Source organism: Caloenas nicobarica, chromosome 22 (assembly GCF_036013445.1).
Source record: "Caloenas nicobarica isolate bCalNic1 chromosome 22, bCalNic1.hap1, whole genome shotgun sequence".
In the NCBI taxonomy this organism is placed as follows: domain Eukaryota; kingdom Metazoa; phylum Chordata; class Aves; order Columbiformes; family Columbidae; genus Caloenas; species Caloenas nicobarica.
The window spans coordinates 5658688-5681611 of NC_088266.1; the positions used below are offsets into that span (position 1 = coordinate 5658688).

At 50.4% G+C, this 22924-nt stretch overlaps 1 protein-coding gene across 1 annotated transcript in view; it reads right to left on the reverse strand.

The window, feature by feature from the left end:
• ACAP3 (ArfGAP with coiled-coil, ankyrin repeat and PH domains 3) overlaps window positions 1–22924 on the reverse strand; it is a 65666-nt gene that overhangs the window by 8447 nt on the left and 34295 nt on the right. Inside the window, exons 4-24 of the mRNA XM_065649955.1 lie at window positions 22723–22776; window positions 17869–17927; window positions 17397–17580; window positions 16607–16651; window positions 16109–16204; window positions 15936–16010; window positions 15737–15748; window positions 9575–9687; window positions 8559–8610; window positions 8248–8348; window positions 7694–7805; window positions 7059–7267; window positions 6702–6771; window positions 6480–6574; window positions 6003–6217; window positions 5314–5418; window positions 2558–2650; window positions 2211–2431; window positions 1953–2062; window positions 1223–1333; window positions 1047–1108 (exon numbers count right to left, since the gene is read on the reverse strand). Of these exons, the coding sequence (XP_065506027.1) occupies window positions 1047–1108; window positions 1223–1333; window positions 1953–2062; window positions 2211–2431; window positions 2558–2650; window positions 5314–5418; window positions 6003–6217; window positions 6480–6574; window positions 6702–6771; window positions 7059–7267; window positions 7694–7805; window positions 8248–8348; window positions 8559–8610; window positions 9575–9687; window positions 15737–15748; window positions 15936–16010; window positions 16109–16204; window positions 16607–16651; window positions 17397–17580; window positions 17869–17927; window positions 22723–22776 (2194 nt within the window). The remainder of the gene's footprint in view (window positions 1–1046; window positions 1109–1222; window positions 1334–1952; window positions 2063–2210; window positions 2432–2557; window positions 2651–5313; window positions 5419–6002; window positions 6218–6479; window positions 6575–6701; window positions 6772–7058; window positions 7268–7693; window positions 7806–8247; window positions 8349–8558; window positions 8611–9574; window positions 9688–15736; window positions 15749–15935; window positions 16011–16108; window positions 16205–16606; window positions 16652–17396; window positions 17581–17868; window positions 17928–22722; window positions 22777–22924) is intronic.

The following is a 22924-nucleotide window of genomic DNA, read 5'->3' on the forward strand; positions in this document are numbered from 1 at the left end:
GCACGTGCAAGTCGAAGCCTCCTTCTCAGAGATGCTAAGTTGGAAATCTGAAGTGACCAGGACACAAACTGACCGGACTCAAATCGCATCGTGCAGCCAGCCGGTCGGGAGCTGGACGTGGCTTTTCTTCCCTGACACAAAGCCCATCGCCAGCGACAAGCTCCTCCCAGCCTCGAAAAAATAAATGAGCACCGCTGCCTCCGTAACACCGTGCAGACCGCGTCTCGGCTCGGGAAGCAGGCGAGCTATGGCTTTGACCAGCTAACCACTGTGGGCAAAAAGGGAAAAGTGCGGCTGGTATAGTCCTGAGAGCAATTCAGGTGAGTCGCCATCGCTCTCAACCCTGCCCCTTGCGTTGTGCCTTCTGGGGCAAAACATCCCTGCCCCACAGAACAGCCTGTTCCTGACTCAGGGGTCATCTGTGAAGTTTTCTAAGCTGGCCCCGGCAGCTCCCGGACGCCGCAGCAGACCCAGGAGAGAGCAGGCGGCCGGTCACGCTGCCGGGACATCGGGCTCCACGTCAGAATCCCTCCCAAACAACGTGTTCAGACGAGAACTCGGCACACGGTAACTACACTGAAGCAGAGACACGTTCGTCTGATCGCATTGCTGGTGGGTTTCTCCTGGTGATAGAGGGTTTCCTTTGCTTTGCTTTCTTTTATTTATTTTTTTTTTAAACGCTAAACTAGTCTCCCATACTCTTCACACACTCAAATCCACACGCCGTGGTCTGTGGTTATGCCCCACGAAAATCAACCATCCAGTAGTCAAGCACGAGAACTTAACGCTAACAGGGAAGAGCCCTTGTCCTTCCCGCGTGCATCCCAAACCTATATGTGCAGGCATCAAAAACAGACCAATCCGCAAGAAACACCAATATACCGAGGATAAGGGCTTCTCAGGGCTCCTAGAAATCCAGCCCAAGTTCAAGACGGCCAAGGGGAGGTGGGGGAGTTGTCACTAACACTCATCTATATTAAGGCTGATGAACTCCTGTATACATTTCCTGTACTGCAGCTCAGTGGGGCTGTTGCTGGGATATTGACCTGGTTGTCCAAAGGGACCCTCCGCTTCTCGCATCTCTTCGTTCATTCGAGCCAGACGCAGCCTGGAGCGAAACGAAGGAAACAGAAGGGAGAGAGGTTTGGTTATTCCTTCCCTGATGGCTCGTTACGGGCAGAGCTGCCGTACAGGGGCGCCGGGAAGCCCTGGCTGCACTCACAAGGTGACGATGTCCGCGTTGGCTGCCTGGACAGCAATGCTGAGCGGGTCCTGCCCGTCGCCATCCACCGCGTGCTGGTTTGCGCCTCGCTTGAGGAACAAGCAGACCTGACTGCAGAAGGGAAAGAAAAAACCATCAGAGGAGAAATTTCAGCTCCCTCGCTCCGCAGCGGAGTGGGCAGAGGCCACTGTCCATCCATTGGCAGGAACAGCTTTACCTATATTGGTTTATTATAATAATAAACCAGGAAACACTGCAGTGGCGTGGAGAGGGGAAGGAGTGTACAGCAGTGACCCCCTGCCTATCAGTATGGGGGCAATTATCCTTAAGAAAACAATGTTGTTGAGGTGATATAAAAAAGCACACTCTTCAAATAACCAATTTATCAAAACCCAGCTCCCCCACCCACCTTGGTTTTAAACTAAAGCAGGGAGATTCAGGCTGGACATGAGGAAGGAATTGTTGGCCCTGAGGGTGGTGAGAGCCTGGCCCAGGTTGGCCAGAGAGGTGGTGGATGAACCATCCCTGGAGACATCCCAGGCCAGGCTGGACGGGGCTCTGAGCAACCGGAGCTGGTGCCCATGTCCCTGCTCATGGCAGGGGGGGCACTGGGGGAGCTTCAAGGTCCCTTCAACACAAACTGTTCCATGATACCCCCTGGCTCAGTGTTAACGCTGCGTCGCAATCCAGGGGTGATGGAGCCTCTCCGAGCGACGTGCGCAGCACTCACCCGGTGTGCCCCAGGTACGTGGCGTGGTGCAAGGGGGCCCGGCCGCGGATATCTCTTTGGTTCACATCGGCACCGTTTTGCAGCAAGAATTCGCAGGCTATCAAGGAGCCCTAGCGAGGGAAAGGGACATTTTATGTAAATCCGGCCAGCAGTACTGAGAGGATGCACGAGCACACGTCGGGCTGCAAGTTCCCATTTTCAGTGCACTCCAGACCTCGCATTCCCAAATGCGGCTTCTCGGCCGCCAGCACAACGTACCCCCATCACAGCTTGAATCAGAGGAGTTTTGTTTTCATCTTCATCGTTCACCCAGTTGATCTCGGCACCATGTGCCAGCGCCTCTGCCATGAGAGGCAGGTTTCGGGCTTGCGCCGCCTTGTAGATCAACAAGCCCGGATGCAGCTCCCTCAGGTCCTCCAAATCCGATGCCTCCTGTTCAATCTCCGCTTCGCCGCTCGACTCCTCCGACACCTCGCACTCTAAGAGGCAGAAAACGATGGAGATGACCCAAAAAGCTTCGCGTTTCTAATGATGTCCCCTGTTGTTCTTAGCACCGGAGAGTCCTGCCCGCGCACCCTGCCTCCCCGCACGTCCACGTCACCCACCTTCCTCCGTCACGCTGTCCACCACGGAGCCAAACACCAGGATATCGGTGCTGCCGTCCGTGCTCCCCCCGAGTCCGCTGTCACTGCTCAGACCTGCAGGGCCAACAGAAGACAAACCAAGCCCATTTTAATACCCGGGCATCCCCGCGCTAGGCACAGCCGAGACCACGGGGGAAAAGGGCTGCACGGAATGTCACACACACAGCACTGGGCGCTGGTGGCGAGGGAGAGGGGACTGCTACCCCGTTTAGCTCCACTCAATAAAACTGCCCACGGAAAAACTGGAAAAGCCTTATTTTGTCCGTGTCCCCACGCTGCTGTTCGCACAGGGATGCTCCAGCATCGCCACGGCACTTTGGAGCGGCGAGGACAGCCCTTGCTGCCGTCTGTGACGTGGACAGGAGCAGAGCAGCAGCGACAGCTTTGCAGCAGTGTCACAAGCAAATAAAGACACCCGCTCTGCTTTTATCGCTAAAAAAAAAAAAAAAAAATAAAAATCTCAGTTTCCGCTCTATCCTTGCTCTCCCCAGAGCTTTTCGGTTGTTGCTGGGGCACAATGCATCGCTCTTGTGACAGATCATGGACCATGCCTGGGCCAAATAATACCAGTGTGTATTCAAGCTGAACTCTTAAAGTATTGACCATCAGCTTGTTCACCTTCCCAGACATCCCCTCCCTTTCCCCATGGTGCTTCCCACCTCCCCTGCTCAGCTGCTGAGTGCTACAAAGCAGCCGACTACCCGCAAGGAATGGGGCCATGGCGAGATGAAGTAACTTGCCCAAGGACACGCAATGTGTCGGTGGCAGAGAAATTTTGTGCCTTTTCCAACTTGCACCTGAAAACAGTCCAGAGAAATGACAGAAAGGAAGGAAGAAGCACGTGCAGGAATTGTCCCTGCGGGAACAGGGACGGCACAGCAGCTCTGTCCTCAGGGATGCTCTGGCTGGACTCAGCTTCTTGCTGCTTTTAACTTCCCAGAGGCTGTAAGGGCTGAGGGTGTCTGTCCTCCCAGAACTCGAGAGCTTAAATCCCCATGATCTACCCCAAGACCTGCCCTCAAACCAGTGTGATTAGAAAGAAAAACAGGCCAGGCTGTAGCTGACAAAATGTTTCCAAAATATGAGCTGAGTAGTGTTTGCAAAGAGTAATAGCAGGAAAGGCTGTGCAAGAACTCAAGATCTGAGCCTCAAAAACCACAGCAGAACCAGACACGTTCACCTTAAAGCCTGGCTGGTGAAATCTTTAGAGCAGCTACAGCTACGTCCCCGACCAAGAACAGCCTCTAAATCAGCGGCTCTGAAATCCTGGCTCACAAATAATCCTTCAGCACTGTTCAAAGGGGATAACGCAGCTACAACAGGAAAGGTTTAAAGCGGCACGTTTCACGCACATCTTTGTTAGATTTGCTGTCAGAATTTTTTTTTTTTTTACGTAGAAACCAAACGTACTGTTTGGTGAGACTGTGCTCTCCAGTAGGTCAGTACAAGGAAGGAGCAGCTCCAGGGAGGCCACATGGCACATCAAAGAAAGGAGGATCTGGCCCAATAACACGAATATCGATATGTCAAATCCCCAGCTTTATTCCCACTGAATCATTGATAAAAGTTCCTATTTTCTTCTACGGGAGCGAGATAAGGCTGCTGAGCACCTTTGGAGTCCCACATCTCCCAAGTATTGTTGACTAGTTACACTGCATTCCTTGGAGCTGGACCAGCCCTTAATGCACCGATCCAGACAAGCACTGGAGCACCTTCTGCACTGATTTAAAGACATAACGTGTACTTGTAGGAAAGCCTGTCATTTTCTGCTGTCCTCACTCAGGACCTCCAATATTTCTCATAAGTTCACACAATAACGAGCGACTGAGCTGGTAAGTTTTAAAAAGCGACCACTCCTCAGCTAAGGATGATAACGGAGCACACGACCAGTCTGTGCCGCATTTCAATTAAACACTTCTTACTCTCTATTTGCCATGAGATCCCACCTGTACAGGACTGAATCCTTTATCTCATCCTAGATGTAGAAAATCTGATGGCTGCAAACCGTCTTTCTGCCTTGCGAAAACCTGCCAGCCTGTCTTTCCCCACGAGGGATCGGTAACGTGTGGGTTCCAGTCATTTGGCTGAACGAAAATACAAAACCGCCTCTGATGCTTGGGTCAGGACAAATAAAACGTGGGTGTCTCTTGCTGCCAGCGGCCAGAGCGTCACCTTACCTCCGTCCAGGAGGAACGGCGTACCGCTCCCACCGGGACCAATGCCACTGCCACTCCAGGGGCCACCTGCTAGCGGATGTTGCATAGAGATGTGGCTGGCACCTAGAGGAAGGTGGACGGAACGTGAGGGGAGTTCATCGGCACAAACACAGAAAAAAGAAAAAAAAAGACAAAAAAAGACAAAAATCGTCCACGGTAAGACTTGCTCAAAAAAAAAAAAAATTAAAAGCCAAAACTAAAACCAGAAAAAAGCCAATGGAATGCAAAATCTGGGAATAAAAGACGTTGGGGAAAAAAAATCCCATCCATCAGAATGCAAACACTAGGCACTGATTGGATAGGATATTACAATAATAAGTGTAATAAAAGCGATTTGTTGGAGTTTGTGCAACTAACTCCTCGTGGTGTTTCCGAAGTGTTTGCCCTCTCTGCAGTGGTGCCGATGCCTTGCCTGGGGTCCGCGGCTCTGCCCGTGCCCTGAAGAGCTGGCAGGTAGATGTGCCAGCAGCAGAGACGCGTCATTGCTCTCTTCGTACTTACTGCGTGGGCCGGAGCCGGCGCCGGTGTCAAAGTAGGAGAAGAGAGAGTCCAGCTCATCGGGGCAGAACAGGGAATCCCGACGGAACTTCCTCTCCAGCGTAGCAGCTGTTTGACACAGAGGGATTTGGAAATATAGAGTTAACAACACGCAAACGAAATGATACGCAGTTCTACAGCTGTAATTACCCAGGCTGAGCTTGCATATCCAATGCACCCCTGGTGTGCCCAGTGCCAAACTCATGCTCACATAACACCATCAAAATACAGTAACTACAGGCGGTGATAAACTGCAGATCAAGTTATCCACGAGGATTCTGAGCAGCCAGAACCCTTCATAAGCATGGCCTGTCTTACAGATAGGCAGGTAAAAATAAAAGGATTTGAAACTTTTCACAGCAGGAAGCTGGAATGTGAAAGAAAACGCATAAAGCAAGCTGGATCACCCGTGGGTAATGATCTCATTTAGCTACAAGAACCTCCTTAAATAGATGGAAAATGTCAGGAAATGGCTCTGAAGACCTGCGCCAGCACGGTTCGTGCACGAGCATTTTTGCTTATACCTCTGGCTTGCAGGTCCCAGAGAAAGAACAGGGCCACGCAGGTTATTTGGGCAGGTGTGTTACCTACAAAGGGTGGTGACCAAGGCCAGCACGGCTCCGCACGGGGAGGGGGATGAGGGGGGCTCCCACCTGACGACAGCATGGCCGGGGACGCGTTGCCAGCCTCGTGACGGTACTTTCTACGAGCCGTGGGCGCTTTCGTGGTGCTGTTGTGTCTCTGGCACTTCTTCACGCACCAGCGCCGAGGTTTCCGCTCGTTGTCGGTCAGAGCCTCCCCGTTCGGCAGCTTCTTCAGGAATTTCTTCTCTACGTACTTCACCTTGATCCAGGCTTCCTTGTCCTGCCTAAGAGAAGAAAAGCATAAAGCTGGGTACAGGGTGACATATAATTCACCTAAAGCAAAGAGCCACAAGGAGGTTGAGCTGCTCTGGGTCATTTTATCAACCCAGCTTCAAGTCCTAAGAATCACTGAGGCTTATATTAAGAAGGGATAGTTTCTCAAACCTAAAACCATCTCTCATTTTAAAGCCAAACGAAGAAGCGTGGGGTGTAGCTGAAAACGGAATGAGATGTTCAGCTCCAGGGAACAGCGAGGACCAGACTCACCTGGAGCTCCCGGCTGTTGGTTTCTTCAGCCCCAACTCTTCACACTGCGCCTCGTAAATCTGATTCATGGTGCTGTTCCCCAGCTCGCACATCAGCTGTGACACAAGAGGGAACGAATTAAATCCTCAGGCGAGGAGGCGCCTTCCCTCTAGCCCACCACCAAGCAGGACTCCTCCACGTCCACCATTTGTCTGTCTCTCACCGTTAAAAGCCACCACTCACTTTCAGTAACTCTGGCTCCCAGGAATCCAGCGTGAGAGATCGGACCTTGGAGCAGTGAACACCCAGACTCCTACGATCCAAAAGGAAGAAAACCGAAATGGTTACACGCCTCAAAACAGAACTTCTAAGCCATCGTAAGATGAACAAGATCAATCCTGTTATTACATATTTATCTATACAAAACATAGCTATAGCAGAGACGCATACGCAGATGTACCTGCACACACAGGTACCACAGCAAGCAATTACTTTGGAATCTGTCTGTACAAACATTATCGTCAGCTGTAATCCACGCTGCACCGTTTCTTTGTGGAGTTTGCAGCCCACCCCTGGCCGGCAGCACAGAGCGCACGGTACCTGTGGATCCCGGAGCACTCGATGCACAGCAGAATGCCCAGGTTGATGCTGGCCCAGCGGGGATCTGGTTGCCCACAGTCGCAGCACTGGTCGTTCCCGGGGATGCTCTGCACCCTCTGCAAGATGCTCTCTCCTTTCACACTGCGCTCCCGGGAGTCGGTGGCAGAATCAATGCTGCTCGTTGATGGGGAAGCAGTTCGGTCCAGTCTCTGCAGGAGAAAAAAGGGTTCTGGGATTCTGCAAAGTGCTGTGGAATGAACCAGACCTTGTATAGCAGAGGTGTTGATAGGAAATGTTATCCGAAGAAGAATAAACTGAGGCTAGTCCAAGAAGGGAGCAGGTGAAGCCTCATTAACCTCTATTATTGCCACAAGACCCTGCTCTGGGAACGCGGGCAGCACCCAGACCATTGTCCAGCAAAGCACTTGCTTGCCCTTGTCCCAGCCAGGGAGCAAGCTCTGCCCACAGGAACACATTTCCATCAATCCAGAGAAGTGACAAGATAGTGAAGATGTCAGGACAACGCTGATTTAAAGCCCTGCCTTTCCCCCAGCCCAGCTTTCCAAGCATGGCTTTGGCTGGTGAACGAAGTTCAGAGACACAATTATGGACATTTCCTGACTCTCTCCACTCACTTCGATGTAGTAGCTGTCCGGACTCTCCCGGTACGCAGAAGCGATGCTGGCTTGAACAGCCTGAATCCAGGCCTGACGCAGCTTCTCCGAGTCCGCCTGCAGCATGCAGCTCCTGCGGGGTACAGAAACGAGGGGGAAAGAGCAAAACGACAGGGCGCACATTTTGGTCAAAGTCGTTCCACCTCATCCTCAGCACAGACATTCCAACGGGGGCAGCACCTTGATTTGACAGGAAAAAGGGAAAAAACTAATCCTACAAGTTTGCACTGTCAGAGATGTTCCTTCTTCAAAAACTCCAGGCAGGACTGCTGGCTGGTTTGAAAAGCTGAGAACTGGCAGATTCCCTGGCTACATATATACATTCAGCACGTGTGGCCTAGATCTGGCTTATGCTGGTGCCTGACAAACCTCCCAGGGACTCTGGAACACAGGCAATGGTACCTCCCCGCCAACATTTAATAGCCCAGGGCAGCACCTGCTCCGATCTCATCCCCTGCAGCTCCATGCGCAGCCCAGCTACCAGGAGGATGGCCCAGGGAAGCCACCAAACTTACTTGGTAGGCGAGACGACCTCAAAGCAAAACCTCCTCTCTATGTCTTCGCACGGCTTGACGGTGCAGAGCCGCAGGTCTTCCACCACCACCGTGAGGACATCCTGAAACGCCGAGAACAGGTGGCCGCGTTGGCTCCTTGAATCGGAAAACTCCTTCCCCAACCAAAATGCTTCGCTGACGCTGTCCCTTTGAAGGTCCCTTCCGACCCAAACCAATCTGTGATTCGCCTCCTTTCACCCCGTGGTGCAGAAGTCCCCAGTGGAGCAGGACACCGGCCAAGTTGGCCAATCTGCCCCAGCAGCCCCACTGACCTTTAGCTTCTTCTGGTAGACCAGCTGACTGTTCTGTATGGAGAACCACCTCCTGAGGGCAGACAGACAGACATCGGAACAAGCGAACAGCAGTTTGTTAGCGTTTGTTTATCCCAGAGCCTAACGACAGCACATTACAGCCTTGCTGTGGTGTCTACTTTGAATGGATCCCATAGGCAAGTAAAAGATCTCTTAATATTGTATCATCCCCCTGTTACGTGAGAGGAGGAAATGCAGATCAAAAAAGCATCGATCTCACGCATTAGAAACTCCCTGGAAGGGTCTGAATCCTTTTGCACAACCATTGACGATCCCAAGGGAAACTAAATACACAAATATCGAGCGAGGCCGGAACATGAAACCTTTGCTTCCACTTTCCTGAGATCTCTGGCAGCTGTGGAGGCTCCTGACTAGTGCCTGGTGTTCCCAGTGACCCACCAGATGAAATATTCATCAGTTATTAAGAGCAGGGTCGCTGCACAGAAAGCCATTTCTCAGCTCCCAGCAGCACAGCTGATGTTTCCACTCTCACATATCTCCCCATCCCAAAACAGACAGGTTTGATACTCATGGCATGTCCTGCTTCACAGAAAGAAGCATTATTATTTTCCTGTTTAAAAACAATTATCACATACATAAACTATGCAGCATCTACCTCTTTTACTGAGTAATGTTCCTCTCCAATGCAATAAAGACCTGCAAAGCATGTGGCTTTGCAAGCTCAGTACCAGCTAGATGTGGCCTCACCAGTGCTGAGTAGAGATTAAGGATCACCTCTCTCAACCTGCAAGCAAAATGCTCCTAAAATTAATGCCTCTATGTGCAGAAACCATCAAACCAACCTCATTTGGACTATTTTAACTATTTAGCTTTTAACTACTTAGCTCGGAATCCTTCCAGTGGTGACAACAGTTGCCAAGATCTCGCCACAAGTGAAATGTGTCCCTGTGCAGGCACTATGAGCTGTGTTCAGAGTCTGAGAGCAAAGATCAAATGCAGTATGAGTTATTACTCACCGATTCCATGTTTTGAAAGCGTTGCTAGCTCTCTTGAAAAGGTAGCCTTCCATCACCACTCCATTCGGGGCATCGACATTAAACTCCACCTTTGAGTCATCATAAGAAAAGTCCTGAAAACAGAAAGAGACTGAGACTCCAGCATGACCGTGCTCTGCAGGACCGAGGTAGGGATGAGCCTAATGAAAACATCGTGAATTAAAAAACCTCTGCGTCAAAATGCAAAGGTTCAGGCAGAGCTGTCTGTCCTCACTGTGAATAGCGGACGTGAACTGTCCTCATTCCAGTACGCTTATCTGTCCCTATTGTTTGCAGGAAAGTATCGTCCATGCTGTATTTCCCAACTCTGGTACCTGACAAGGAGAAAGGCAGGTAGCTTATCATGGTGAGGGCTAAAAATTCCCAATATTTGGGGCAGCCCGCAATGGGAAATAAAGCCACAGAGGTGCCTGTCACTGGCCAACTGAGTTACTATAGTGATGCTGCTGCCACCTCTCTGCTCTGCAAGGGGCCAGGAACAGAACCAACCCCAACCCTTCCACACAAGGAAAACAGGCACGATAATTTCTAGAGGGGAAGACTTATCGATTCCATTTTCGTCAGCTGTCATCATGTGCCATGTCCAATCTGCGCTCACTCAGTTCTCTATGCTACCAGTTAGGGTGGATTTGTCAGGTTTGGCACTGATTCATCAGACAGATCCCATGGATTCTGACAGCTGGGGAGCACGACAGAGCAGAGGGAACAGTGGCTGCTCTCCCAGAACACGGGATCCTTGTCCCCAGGCGATGCTCTGCCCCCTTCCCAAGAGAAACTGGGTCAGGAAACCCAACGATCCTCCCCTCTAACCTGGGGAACTAAGGCACATTGTCTTTCTTGCACACCGATTCCACTCTAATGATGCATTCTACCCACGCCTTCCTCTCTCCTGAGCACAAATATTTCTCCCTGTACCACTTGGTTCAAAGGCACAGCGGTGAAAACAGCTCCATTAAGTTAAGTGCCTGTCCTAGCTCAGCACACCAAGACCCTCGTGATGCTGCGTTGCCAGGCAACGTGCCCTTCACTCTCATTAAGATGAGTTATTTTCATGTTCAGAGATGCAAGCTTGCCTGGGAGGTGTCATAATAAGAATAATCCTGATAGAGAAGGAGGAGATCTAATGGGACAGGACTGAGTCATTCCTTGGAAAGACAGCATGATGCCCAATTAGACACCAGAAACTGCTCTAAGGCAACCCAATTAAGAGAGGTCTGCTCAGTCCAACATTTTCCTGCCGTAAGAGGGTGAATCCCATGGGGTGCTCTTCTGCAGATGTCTTTCATGTGCACATCGCAAACAAAGGCTAGAGGGAATTTTCCTCTAACTCGTAGATATTTGAACGCGTGATTTTTGTAGAGCTGCTCCTAAAATGACAATTCGGTACATTTGATGAGAATCTGCACCGTTTTAGAATAAATAATGCAAACATCCAAAAACCCGGACTTTGTTCAAAAGTGCAGGGCAAAACCCTTCCAAGCACAGCTTAAAAATGAGCACTTAGCTGTGCCTGGCTTTGTGGAAGAGGTAAAAATAAGAGCGAGAGTCTAAATATAATATCCCGATTTCTTCGGCTGTCCTTATATAATCAAGCAGTGTGAGGGTGAGGAGGATATACTGGCGATGAGTGCAGGAGGAACAGATGGGCCACATGCGTCACTAGAGTAAATCCACTAAAAATCAGTGGAGTCGAGCCAGGTGTGAATTTAACCTCACTGAGACTATTTTATTACAACTTTCTACAAGCCGACTGGCTCAAGCAGAACCGCTGCAGACATGTGGAGTTTCTTCATCGCCTTTGAAAGAACTCTCACCTGCACCAAGAGAAAATCAAACACAAAACCACCAAGCGCATCTAAGACTACAGAGAATCGCGTGGATGTCCAAACGTAGAAACACATTGCTGGAAAGAACGGCTTGCGTTCGTATTCCTTTGAAGGTGTTTCTCTTCCTTGTTCTCTCTTTGGTTAAGGAAACAACCCCAGGCCAAATTCTGCTCATATTTCTGCTGGTGTAATTCCTATATGAACAGAACTACCGCAGGGCAGTTGAGGGCAGAACACCTCGACCTTAGCTGTATACGTGAGATTATAATGCATTATTTTAATAAACTACCTTTTACCAAATCCTTCCCATCATTGCAATGTACACAGAGCAGAAAAATCTGCTCTAAATAAGTTTGCGCTGATTTATTAAGCCCTCATTTAGCACTTTGTTGTCGCAGTACTGCGAAAAGATGTTTGACATGGAAAAAGCTTCCTTGGATGGGGATCTGAACGGCTCTGGCTCCAACTGCACGCGCAGTCGTGGTTAGCGACAGCAGGGACACGTTGGATCACGCGTTGGTGAAATAAATCGGACGTCTTCCAAAAAAAGAAACCAGATCAATGACACCAACCCCGCTGTCCCCTCCCCTTCCCGGCCCTGTCGCTCCGAGTTCATACACGAGGCCGCCTGGGAACCGATTTCCTTTTAGAAATGACATCCCGGCGGTTTCCATGGGAGCCCGCGGAGTCCGGCTGAAGCAACAATGAAGTAACACATTCCAAGAGGAACATCCATCGGGATGTGAAAAGGGACGTTAATGCGGACGGTTTCAAACCAGCGAATGGAAAGTAAAACCCAGCAAAGGCACAGACTCATGAAAAAAGAAAAAAAATTTTAAAAACCCCCAAAACCAGCCCTGTTTGAAGGCTGTCCCATGGCGCACATGGTCAAAACTCCCCTGCCCATCTCCACACAGCGTGCGCAGACCCTGCTTGCACTGCAGAGGCCAAACTCTCCCAATTCTTCCTGCAAAACGAGCATTTCATGCAGAGAAAATGGCTGGTAAAATTCAACAAACCTCCAGCTTCAGTGAACAGACTTAATACGAAACATGAAGATGCCCCTGGATCAGCCTGGAGCCCTTGGGGGTGGGAGTCCAAGCAAGGAGCCCTGCCCAAGAGCATCCCCAAGGAAACCTTGTTTATAGGGTCATTCCTGTCCCCAAGGGCACAGCACCTGGCTGGGAACTGACAGAACCTTCCCCTAAAATATCCAGGCTTCCTTAAAATTATTTAAAATACAATCACTATGGCAATGGCCCTCCCTGAAAAGCCATGGCATTACTCTCTCAGTGTGTAAATTCGACGTGGAAATAATGATACTTATCCTTTTCTGCACAATGGTTTCATTTTTACTGATAGAAAACACTATCAAAACGAGGCAATCATGACCAGGGAACCACTTCGGTTGAGCTGTTTTTAGATATTCAGAAAAACGTATCTTACTGCCAAACCTCTGTGTTAGTTTATTTTCAATCAATACCATTTAGGATAAGCAACAACACATGCGATACATGCCTTCCCTCATAGAGGACAAAGGCTTTTATCCAAAAGTGCCCTCTTAAGTAACCAGTGATGCTCGGTATTGAACAATAATATTATGTACACTCTAACAACATTATGTATACATCCATGTATTGAAAAGAACTCCTGGAGGCGAGTTAAAAAATTTATGTGACTAGTTTGGATATTCGAATCTCACGAAAATGAGTCAGAGGAATATTCACGTTCCCTAAAGATGCACACCCCCCCCTTCAACAGACACTGGTGCACGCACATTCTGTTGGCTTCTGGTTCCTGAATATACTCGAAGCTTTCCTTTTTCTGGCTATTTTTACCTCTGTGTATATACTGTGTACAGTCCCAGACCCTCAGAGCCAGATGGAATTTGGAGGAGGACTCCCCCACCTGCACTCCGCTCTGTGCAGACAGCTCCCATTCAATTCCGGCCAAATCCCATTTACAGACCTTTTCTTTCTTGCGCTTCCTAACGCCAAATGATCTCCTTGCTCGGCGGCTTGTCAGCAGATGATGCGCAGAGATCTGCGCCCTGCCCCAGAGCTTTCCCAACCCAGACACAGAACCGACCGCAGCTGCCCTCCTGCGCTAAGAAAGCTGTGCTTGCTTTTGGGTCACACCAGCAAGCAAGGTCCCACAGGTACAATCCTTGTTTCCCCCAAGGAAAAGCACCCTCTGAACCTTCTCCCCACATCAAAGCAACCCTGCGGGAGTTTCCTTACCAGGAGGTATTCGAGCCTGCCGAAAATCTTCATGCTGCTGCTGCAAGGGAGGGGTTTTTGGCTGCTCTTGCCTGGAGAGCAGCTGCGTGTCCTCCCTCTCTAGAGCAGCATCTCCGCCGAGCACCGTGGGCTGGCGGGGAAGGAGGGATTTCTTCTTCAAGCCCTTTCTCCTTTACCCCTCCTACTCCTTTTTGGGAAGCTGTAAGCTCTGCCCTTGGCCCCTGTCAAAGCAAGGGGCGCTAGGGAAGGAAGATCCGCTGGCCCCTGGGGACCACCTGCTCCCCCCCTCCTGCTCCTATTCACAGGCAATCAGCTTAGAGCAAGGGCTAATTACCATACAGCTGCCAGGGAGGCACGGAAGGGAGAGGGAGAAACCAGGCAACGAAGTTGACAGGAGGATGCTCACCGAATGCCTTCCTGACCTTAACAGAGCCGGGCTTATCTGCCTTCAGCAGGGTCTGCGTTTCCCGGAGCAAAGCCGGGCTTTGGTGGGTAATTCCAGCCACGGAAATCGGGGTGTCGAAGCGCCATAGGGCCCCTGGTTCATTATCTACCAGCTGGAGTAAATGAGGCAGAGAGCTCTGCCTTGGCACTCCGTCCTCCCTTGCTGGGCAAACCAAGCACAGTTCCTTCTCCCACTATTCCAGACTGGGGAATAGATATGAGGCTGCAAATAATTTTTTTTATATAGCCCTGTGTTCTTCCACTTTCAGAGACTTGTCAGTTTTGGTGCGGTGGAAGGATTCAGGAAGGTCAAGATCTTCAAGGTTTAAACATTACTATTTCCCTATTCATTTTGCATTGGAAAAAAAACCTCTAGGCCTGTGTGTTCCAGTGTTACATTCTCCAAAATTTTTCTTCAGCCTACACCAAGCCCTGTCTCCGTGCATCCACCTGAAGTGACTGAGCCCACACGAAAACATCCAAACTCATTACATGTGCACTCTACACAGCCAGAAGAAAAGCCGCCCCAGCCTTTGCGCTGGAGCTCTCCTCTCTCTTTGCACAACAGGAGGATAACTCAATTTTTATGAGCTACAATAAACATTTGAGACTCTTCCTTTCCTCTTGCTGATTTTATTGAAACACTTTTTGTATCAATGAGAATTATTTTCAAGAGATCAGAGGGTATTCTGGGCTCAGCATGAAGACATCATTCACATATGTCCTGTGCTCCCTTGCTCCATGGCAAAGGGAGGAGCAGCACTGACTCAGAGTAGCTGAAAAATGGTCAAATGACATCTCAAGGCAGGAAGCTTTAAATCATAAATTGCAGCAGGGACGTTCAGCTCTCTTACAAGCTTCTGCACACAGAGCCACAGCTCTATGCATATGTGTCCTGATGAAGAGTAATTGCTCTTTCCCCCTCTTGGAACCTGCCCCCTGCTTCACTCCCTGAGAGTCCAGTGAGCAAAGCCACGTACAGAGATTTAACTGAGACGCGCTGCACTAAAGAGAGATTTTCCATGTTCCCTTGAATGAAGTCATCACTCCAGCAGAGTCCTGGGGGAACCGAGAGCTCACAAATGGATTCCCCCCTCCCTTCGAACCCTTAACCCAAGGGAGCACGTGCACAGGGAGGGTCTGTCATTAGCTTTCCGATCTGGTTACGTCTCCATTTCATGGGTTATGACATTTTTGAGAGAGGGAATAACGGCCACTTAAAGATTCCTCCTGGTGAGCAGTATTGATCCACACAAGCGCCTGCCAGATACGGACTCCTTAGTGATTCCTACCCGGGCCTTGGCTCATTAACAGCTATTTCTATATGAAATCCCCTCGGACTGTGCCCAAAGTGCGTGTTGAAAGTCCTCCAGGCAGAGAGAACCAAAATCTTATTTTAGCACAGGGCTGAAAACAACTTTGATGAGGATGAAACCAAACTCACTTGAAACTGGGCTTTAAAATGACATCGCCAGTGTTCAGGTTACAGCACTAACGCTACGGGAAGGTTTCTTTGTTTTCCTTTCAAAGGCAGGGCTTAGTAAATATCCAGAGCAGCAAAATGCTGATTTGGAGAAAGGAAGATGTCAGAAGAAATACATGTGGGTACTCACCTGCAGGAGGGTCTGCAGGGGCAGGTCAGCAATTCGTGAAGAGAAGCAAAAGAAAAATAAAATGAAATTAGTTTATGTCCCTTCCAACCCAAACTATTCCAGAACTCTACGATCAGATGGCAGTTGCCATTGTGATCCAGACAGCAGCACTGATGGAGAGATGCGATGCTTTGCACCAAGCTGCAGCCCCAGGACTCACCCTTTGCTGGATCATGGCATGTTTGTGCTCCATCTCCCTCTTCTCCACCGCAGAATCGATCACCAGCTGGTCCAGCTAAAGGCAGGAAGGAGAACATCGGGTACAAAAGTCAGGAAGGAGGTTTATGAGGTTTATGAGGCAGGTTGAGTCGACCAAACCCCCTGTCCCCTCACCTCTGTGGCCAGTTTCTTCATGTAGGGATCCAGTTCGTGAAGAAGGCTGTAGCCCTGCTGGAAAAAGGTGTACTGGGCGTGCATGAAGGACAGCATCTGGGGAGGGAAACGACAGCAGGGTCAGAACAAGCTTGGGACAAAGCGAAAAGTCCTTATCCCTTAGTACCTACAAACAAGTCTCTTCGAGGTCTAACCCTTTCCCTTCACAAAGCAACTGATCCATCAGATGCATGTCCCTCTTCTCCTCTCGCAATTCCTTCCACGCCGTCAGGTAACCCCTGTTGTGAGCACAAAGCCGCATCCTTCACGCCTGAAAGTCCCTTCCAGCCCTGGCCTGTGGATTCTCTCACTGGTCCTTTATTCTCCCCTCTCGTTCGCATACCCAGACAGAATCGCCAGGGCAGACTGAGAAGTCGATTTGTCAGGCCCATGCAACCTGCAATGGAGAGGGCTGCCTTTCGTTGGATCACCGAAAAACAGAAAACAGAGAGCCCTTACCGCATCCAGAATCTCAAACTTCTTCTTGGCCTGCAGGACGTTGATCTGTGAAGGGATCAAGACAAGACTCTCAGCATCGGCAGCATTAAGCGGTCTGGCACGGAGATTAAGTACCAACGACTCGCTGCAATAGCCCTAGCAGCAAACCACAAACTATTCACGGACAGTTCCAGAAAGTGTGTTTCTGAAAAGGCTGGTGAGATCCAGGTGCTACAGAAAGGGAAACACCATAAATGCATTTTCCGACCTGGGCTGGTACTGACTGTCACTGCGAGATGTACGTCTGTACATACGCTGACAAACAACGACCCCAGAGTGCAGTTTGGTATCACATGAAGGAGATGTTTGATCTCTCATGTCACTCCTGGCCATTTATAGCCATAAACCAGCCACTATAACAACGGAAATGTGCTACACTCCAGTGAACAGCCTTGCCCTGAACTGTGCTTTACTGGGTCCTGGTGCTTTTGGCTCTCTTCAAGGTGTGAAAGTAACCCTTCGAGTTTGACCGCACCAATTTCAGGCCTGTTGACAAAGTCAAAGACGATGAAGGTGAGTTCTACAAGGTGCAATAGATCCACCAAACAGGGTCTGACTCTCTGCAGGCTGGAGAGAAAATGTCCAATGGATTAGTAACCCAGTACCCTTCTGAATGTAGTTGTAAGACCCTACTTGCCCCCTCTCATCCCTCAACTTCTTCATTCCCTAGAGCAGATGATTCAGCACTTTGTGGGCGATGTTTTGTTCTATACTGGGAGACACAGTCAGAGCTGGGGGCACAGACACCAACCTGCAACACGTAGTCCAGCGCCAGGTGCCGGAAACACTTTCTGGTGATGGTCAAGGTGCCCGTTGCCTCCTCCACCTCATGTGGCTTGTGCCGCGGCGCCTGGGCGTTCTTCACCAGCGAGATCTCCATGTCCTCTCGCACCTTGTCAAACTGCTTCTTGGTTTCCTTGAACTTCCGGACGTCACTGGAACACAAAGAGGATGAGATGATGGGAATTGTCATTACAAAGCAGCCAGAACAGTGGTGATACCAGCAGAGCAGGGACAGGTGCAACCAGGTACACTGTGATCACTCATTTATTAACACTTGCTTTCAGAAATACGTGATCCACAATATGAACTTTTGAAGCTTCGTTTACATCTAGAGACGTGAGCAGTTGTGTGGAGGTTGCGGTTCTGTTTCCAGCGCACAGAGGGCAGGTGCAGTGGAAGCTCAAGAAGCCGAAGTCCAAACTGAGAAGACAAGTACTCACTCTTTCACAAAATTGTGCAGCTGCTGCCGGACTGACCTCTGAGCCTGGTCAAACAGGATCTGAAAGAAAAGAGAACAAAAAGAAAATCAAATATTCTTGCAACGTGGAAACATTGAGGAGTCAGAAAATCCATGAGTGCTCTCCAGGACCTTCAGTGCGAGGGACTCAGCATTACTGCAGGGCTTGGTGGTGTCCATTACTTGATGGCTGTCATAGTGGACAATAACTTCTTTCCTGCAGCTGCAGCACTCCCTATGAATGCAGAATTTGGGCACTGCAGGCTCCACAGCCTGTGCCAGGGCTCTGAATATCCCGGAGAGACCTGTCCCACCACCAGACCTTCAGGAGAGGATGGTTTGCAGGAGTTGCCTTCACAGTCCCCACTTTGAACTGTCTGGAATTTCTCATTTTGCCAGAGGAGGGCACTGCCACCTCAGGAGATGGGAACAACTGCTGAGGGTCCATCCCAGCCAGACACACGCTCATGAACACGGTGACAGGTCCAAGCGTACGGTATAAAGAGCCTTAGTTCCTGCAAGTCTTTTACATTTTACTCTCCCGTCTGTCCCTCACAAAAACAAATGGTCCCAAGCTCATCAGTCTACACCCTGTGTCCCGACTTTTTCCAAGAGGCAGGAACAGTCGTCTTAGAGAATTTTCAGTGCAAAAGAGCCAGCACTGCCCAAAGCAGCAGCTTTTTGTGAGGAGCTGGTGGCTTCACCCGGTCTGGCTGCCAAGTGCCCACCGAGCCGCTCTCACTGCCCCTCCCCAGCAAGACAAGGGGCCACAATAAGATTAAAAAGCTCACGTGTTGAGATACGTCCAGGGAGATCACTCACCAGCTACCACCACAAGCAAAACAGGCTTCGCTTAGGAAAGACCCATTTAATGAATTGCCAATTAAGAATGGAGGATAGTGACATACAAGAACAGACCTGAAGCGTGATGCGCATTGCCAGCCTGAGCCGTGTGCCGTCCGTGACGCCGAGATCTTGGCAGGCGCTGCAGAGATCTGACAAGTGACACGCACTCCAAGGTGGTCACCGAGCTTCAACCTTCGCATGCCCCATAGTAAATCTACCAGCAAACCCACTCTGGTTTGATCCTGACGCCTCCTCCCAGCGCCAGCAGACGCCTGCAGACACAGATGTCCTCCCTGCCCAACACCTCCCACGAGGAGATGAGCAAAGTCCTGCTTCTGACACCCCACAGGTGCAGAACGCCGAGCACCCTGTGCGGCAGCGGCAGCGTTGGCTGCAGAGCCCCAAACACATTCATTATGTGCGTTGCTGCAGCCAGGGACAAAGCAAGAAACATGCCAGAACCAGCTGAGCATGAACGGCCTCTAAACATGAACAGATGCAAAGCAAAGGGGGAAAGAAAGCAAACCCCAAGACCACCCAAGCTTTATGTTTTTACCAATGTAAATTATTTACTGCTCTTGGCATCCGTTCGCTCCCTCCAAGAGGCATTGGCCCCAAACTGTTCCCATGGAGCAGCTTCCCCAGGTGATGTTCGGGCACGGCCAACCTTCCCTCCGCTCACGGCACCGCGCGGGGACGGGCGAGCGGCAAGAAAACCACCCGGTTCCCACCTGCGGCTGCAGCTGGGAAGCTTCCACCGCTGGTTTCCACCAGGATGACACATTTGCTGGGGATCAGGGAAAGGAAATGACAGTATGGTGTCATACGCACAACTGCAGACAAGAACCCTGGGGCATTCCAAGGAAGAATGGATTCCAGGGTACAGAAAAATCAAATATCACTGGATACCAGGTAATTAATACGCTTTTCCTGCCAGCGGCATCTCTGTTGAGAAGCATCCTGTGCTACCAGCACTACTGTTATTGCTTCTTCATTAATTTTGCCAGGCAAGATCCCCAAGTGGGTCCCTCCATTCAATTTTCAACACAAAATAAATAGAGCTTTAAGCGCTAGAGCTTCAAATGTAAAATCATCCCTTGGCTTTTTCTCCTTTCCCAGACATACTTGGAACAAATCATTTGTTTTAAGATTTTTCCACGCCAAATACCACCCCACCCTTTCTCTCAGCCTCCACCAGGACACAAGAAGTCCAGCCCGTGACTCACACACATCTGTGCCTGAGGAGGGTCAGCAAGAAAGGAGCTCACACAGCTCACCCAACAGCAGCAAAAGGCTGGATCCTACAATTCCCTTTCCCAGCACGGACTTCCGAGGACACAGGACAAATCCAAACCTGTGTTTGACAGGTGGCTCGGGAATTTCATGCCCCCAATTCCCTCCTCCTTGCCCCCGAACTCCAGCACTGCCCTCCACCCGCAACATCTGCCTCCCTGACTCATCACAGCCTGGGTGGCTTTTCTTCTCGTCAGCAGGAAACGCTCCCCGGCTTGCTCAGCACGGCTAAATCTCCCCTGCAAGCTGCTGCTGCTGCTGGAGGATCCCTGTGACGCAGCCGCGGTGATTTATGGCAGCCCGCAACGCTCAGGACTTAATGAAGCTCAACACGGCGCTGTCTGGAGTGGTACCGATGAGAACTTCTGCGCCGCCCTAATTCCAAACACTGTGTAAAGCCAATAGCCCGCAGTTATCAGGTACCACTCCAGAACTGATGGCAGCTTTAGGCTCCTCTATCTGTGGGAATAGCTTGTTACGCTCATGTACTTAATTACATTGATCGGATTCTGTAAAAAGTTGTTTTCTCATACAGAATGGTCTGGCGGATCGCTATGCCTTTCAGCCCCTGCCGTGTTTTAGGGAGGGTGGTAAGGAGGTGTGAAGGAGGGAGGCAGACGCAGGTTTGGGAGCTGACAGCACAGCATCTCTCTGCAGACAAGCACAGAAGAGCTTGGCAAGCCGCAGTCAAAATTTATCCACTCCAGCGTGGCGCTCTGTGAGGAGGAGGGGGTCGCAGGGGACGCCCCGGAGCAAAATTCCAGCTCGTGCCGCTCAGGCTCACGTGAAAGGACACGCTTTGCTTGGGTGAGCGTTGCGGGAAGGCTGCTGCAAGGCGCCGGCATCTCTGTCTGCCCCCCGCTGCTCACACAGCCGCCTGGAAACGCGGTCCCTGTCACAGACCATGCATCCATGCATCGTGCACGTGGAATCTCATCCGACGAGGCGATGGGATCCAGCATCCTGCAGCTCTGCCCCGCGCTGCAAAGGCTCAGAGAACAGCAGCGATGCCTCCAGAGGTCAGCATCGTATCACCAGTAGGAAGCTCTTTTTCAAACCACTGAGCATCCGTTTCTGAACGGAACATCCTAGGAAGCCAGTTTCCCAAGACGTTGCTCATCTTCTACGTTCAAGCGGGTTTTAAGCTTGGATTCTGCTGAACTAGAATCAGGACATCTCCGAGCCCAGTGCTCTAGCAATAAAGCTATAAAACAAGCTTTTCCAAGCCATTTTATTGGAATATTTTCCCTTCTTTTTAACTTGTTCCAGTTGTACATACTGTCCTGGCTACACTCCTAGAGTGAGCACTGACAACTGTTTCATAGCTGAGATCCTCAGACGCGGACAAGCCAAGATACACATCCACACACGCGCACACAAAGGAGACAGCAGAAGGCACTAAAAATAACTCCGCTAATTGAATAGCCATCCGAGAGGGCTCAAATGCCGCAGTCATCATTCCACAGCCATTTCCCGGCGCGGGACTCACACTGCTGGGCACCAGGGGAGGAGGATGCTCTCCAAAGGCCGGGGAGGGGGAGCATTTAAGCACGTTTTTCCCTTGTCCCTGCAGCTGGTGGTAGGAAACGCTGTTTTTTACAAGCCCTGAGTCACGGGCAGCGGGGAACTCAGCCCTGTGAACAGGGTGGGGTGGCTGGGAAGGACTGGACCACATCGGCTGGGGATGTGACGGCTCTGGGAAGGGTCCTCCTGCTTTATGAGTTGGCTGAGGCGAGAGCAGTCCCAGAGGTGCCACTTTTGGCAGAGCGCAGGGATGCAGGGGAAGCTGCACAGCTGGCGCAGCGGCGCTTGCAGGCGGAATTGCGCAATTCCAGAGGTTTCTGGCTGGGGCTGCTCCCTCACGGTTGGGCTGCACGTACTCCTCAGCATCGGTTTTCAGAGGGAATTTGAGCAGCATCAGAAAAATCAGGGTTTGATTTTCTCTGCTTTGACGCAAACACACCTTTTCTCTGCTGCTCACGCTGGTTCATCTGCTCTCTCCCCACCAACGTTGCTGTACAGGTGTTTACTGTTCCCAAACACTAACAGTCCCAGGAGAGCTATGTGTGCACAACCTCTTTTCCTTGTCATCTTTTTTCACAGGAAACAGTCTCCCTACCTGCTTCATGAAATAATTAAATGGACTCGATGCAGCTTCGTCTGCAGCTGCACATGGTTAACCCGCATCCCAAAAGCGAGCATCATGCCTAATGTATTTTGACAGGGGCATCGCGGTATAAAAGTGGGTCAGTCCAGTGCTGACACCCTGAAGCTTCATTCACTTTAAAACACTTGTGCTTTAAGCTCCTACTGAGTTACAGACTTAAAATTGCGCATCTGGCATGAAGCCACCAAGCATGAAGCACCTTCCTCTTGTACAAGGTTTACGGGTGCCATGGTTGGGTGTTAGGGATGGAGAAAGGGCAGATTCTAACTCCTGGGGCTCTGTTAGAGAGATACAGTAGCATTAATATGTCCTGTGATAGCTTAAACACAGAGCTACACAAAACCCATGGAGTCTGCTCCCAGTTTGATCCATTCACAGACCTGCTGGTCTCCTAATGTCACCAGTTTGAACGTGTTGCTTTCACAGACCCCACCTTTGTGCAGCGTCAGGTAAGCCAAACACCATCAATCAGCGCCTTGAGAAAGACGTTGCCATCCGCACCCAAAAAGACAAGAGGAAGCGGCATCTTACCATGTGATAGTTAATCATTTCCTGCAGACTGTCTCCAAATTTGTCCAGGCACTCCTGCAAAACGAGGTGCAGAGAACGGGCGGTGAATAGAAGCAGCTGCTCTTCCTTCCCATGGGTTCAACATCTGCGACAGACCCTCATGAAGCCACTGAAGAGCCACCCCGCATTTCAAAAATATCTGACATTGAAGCCGCAGGCTCCC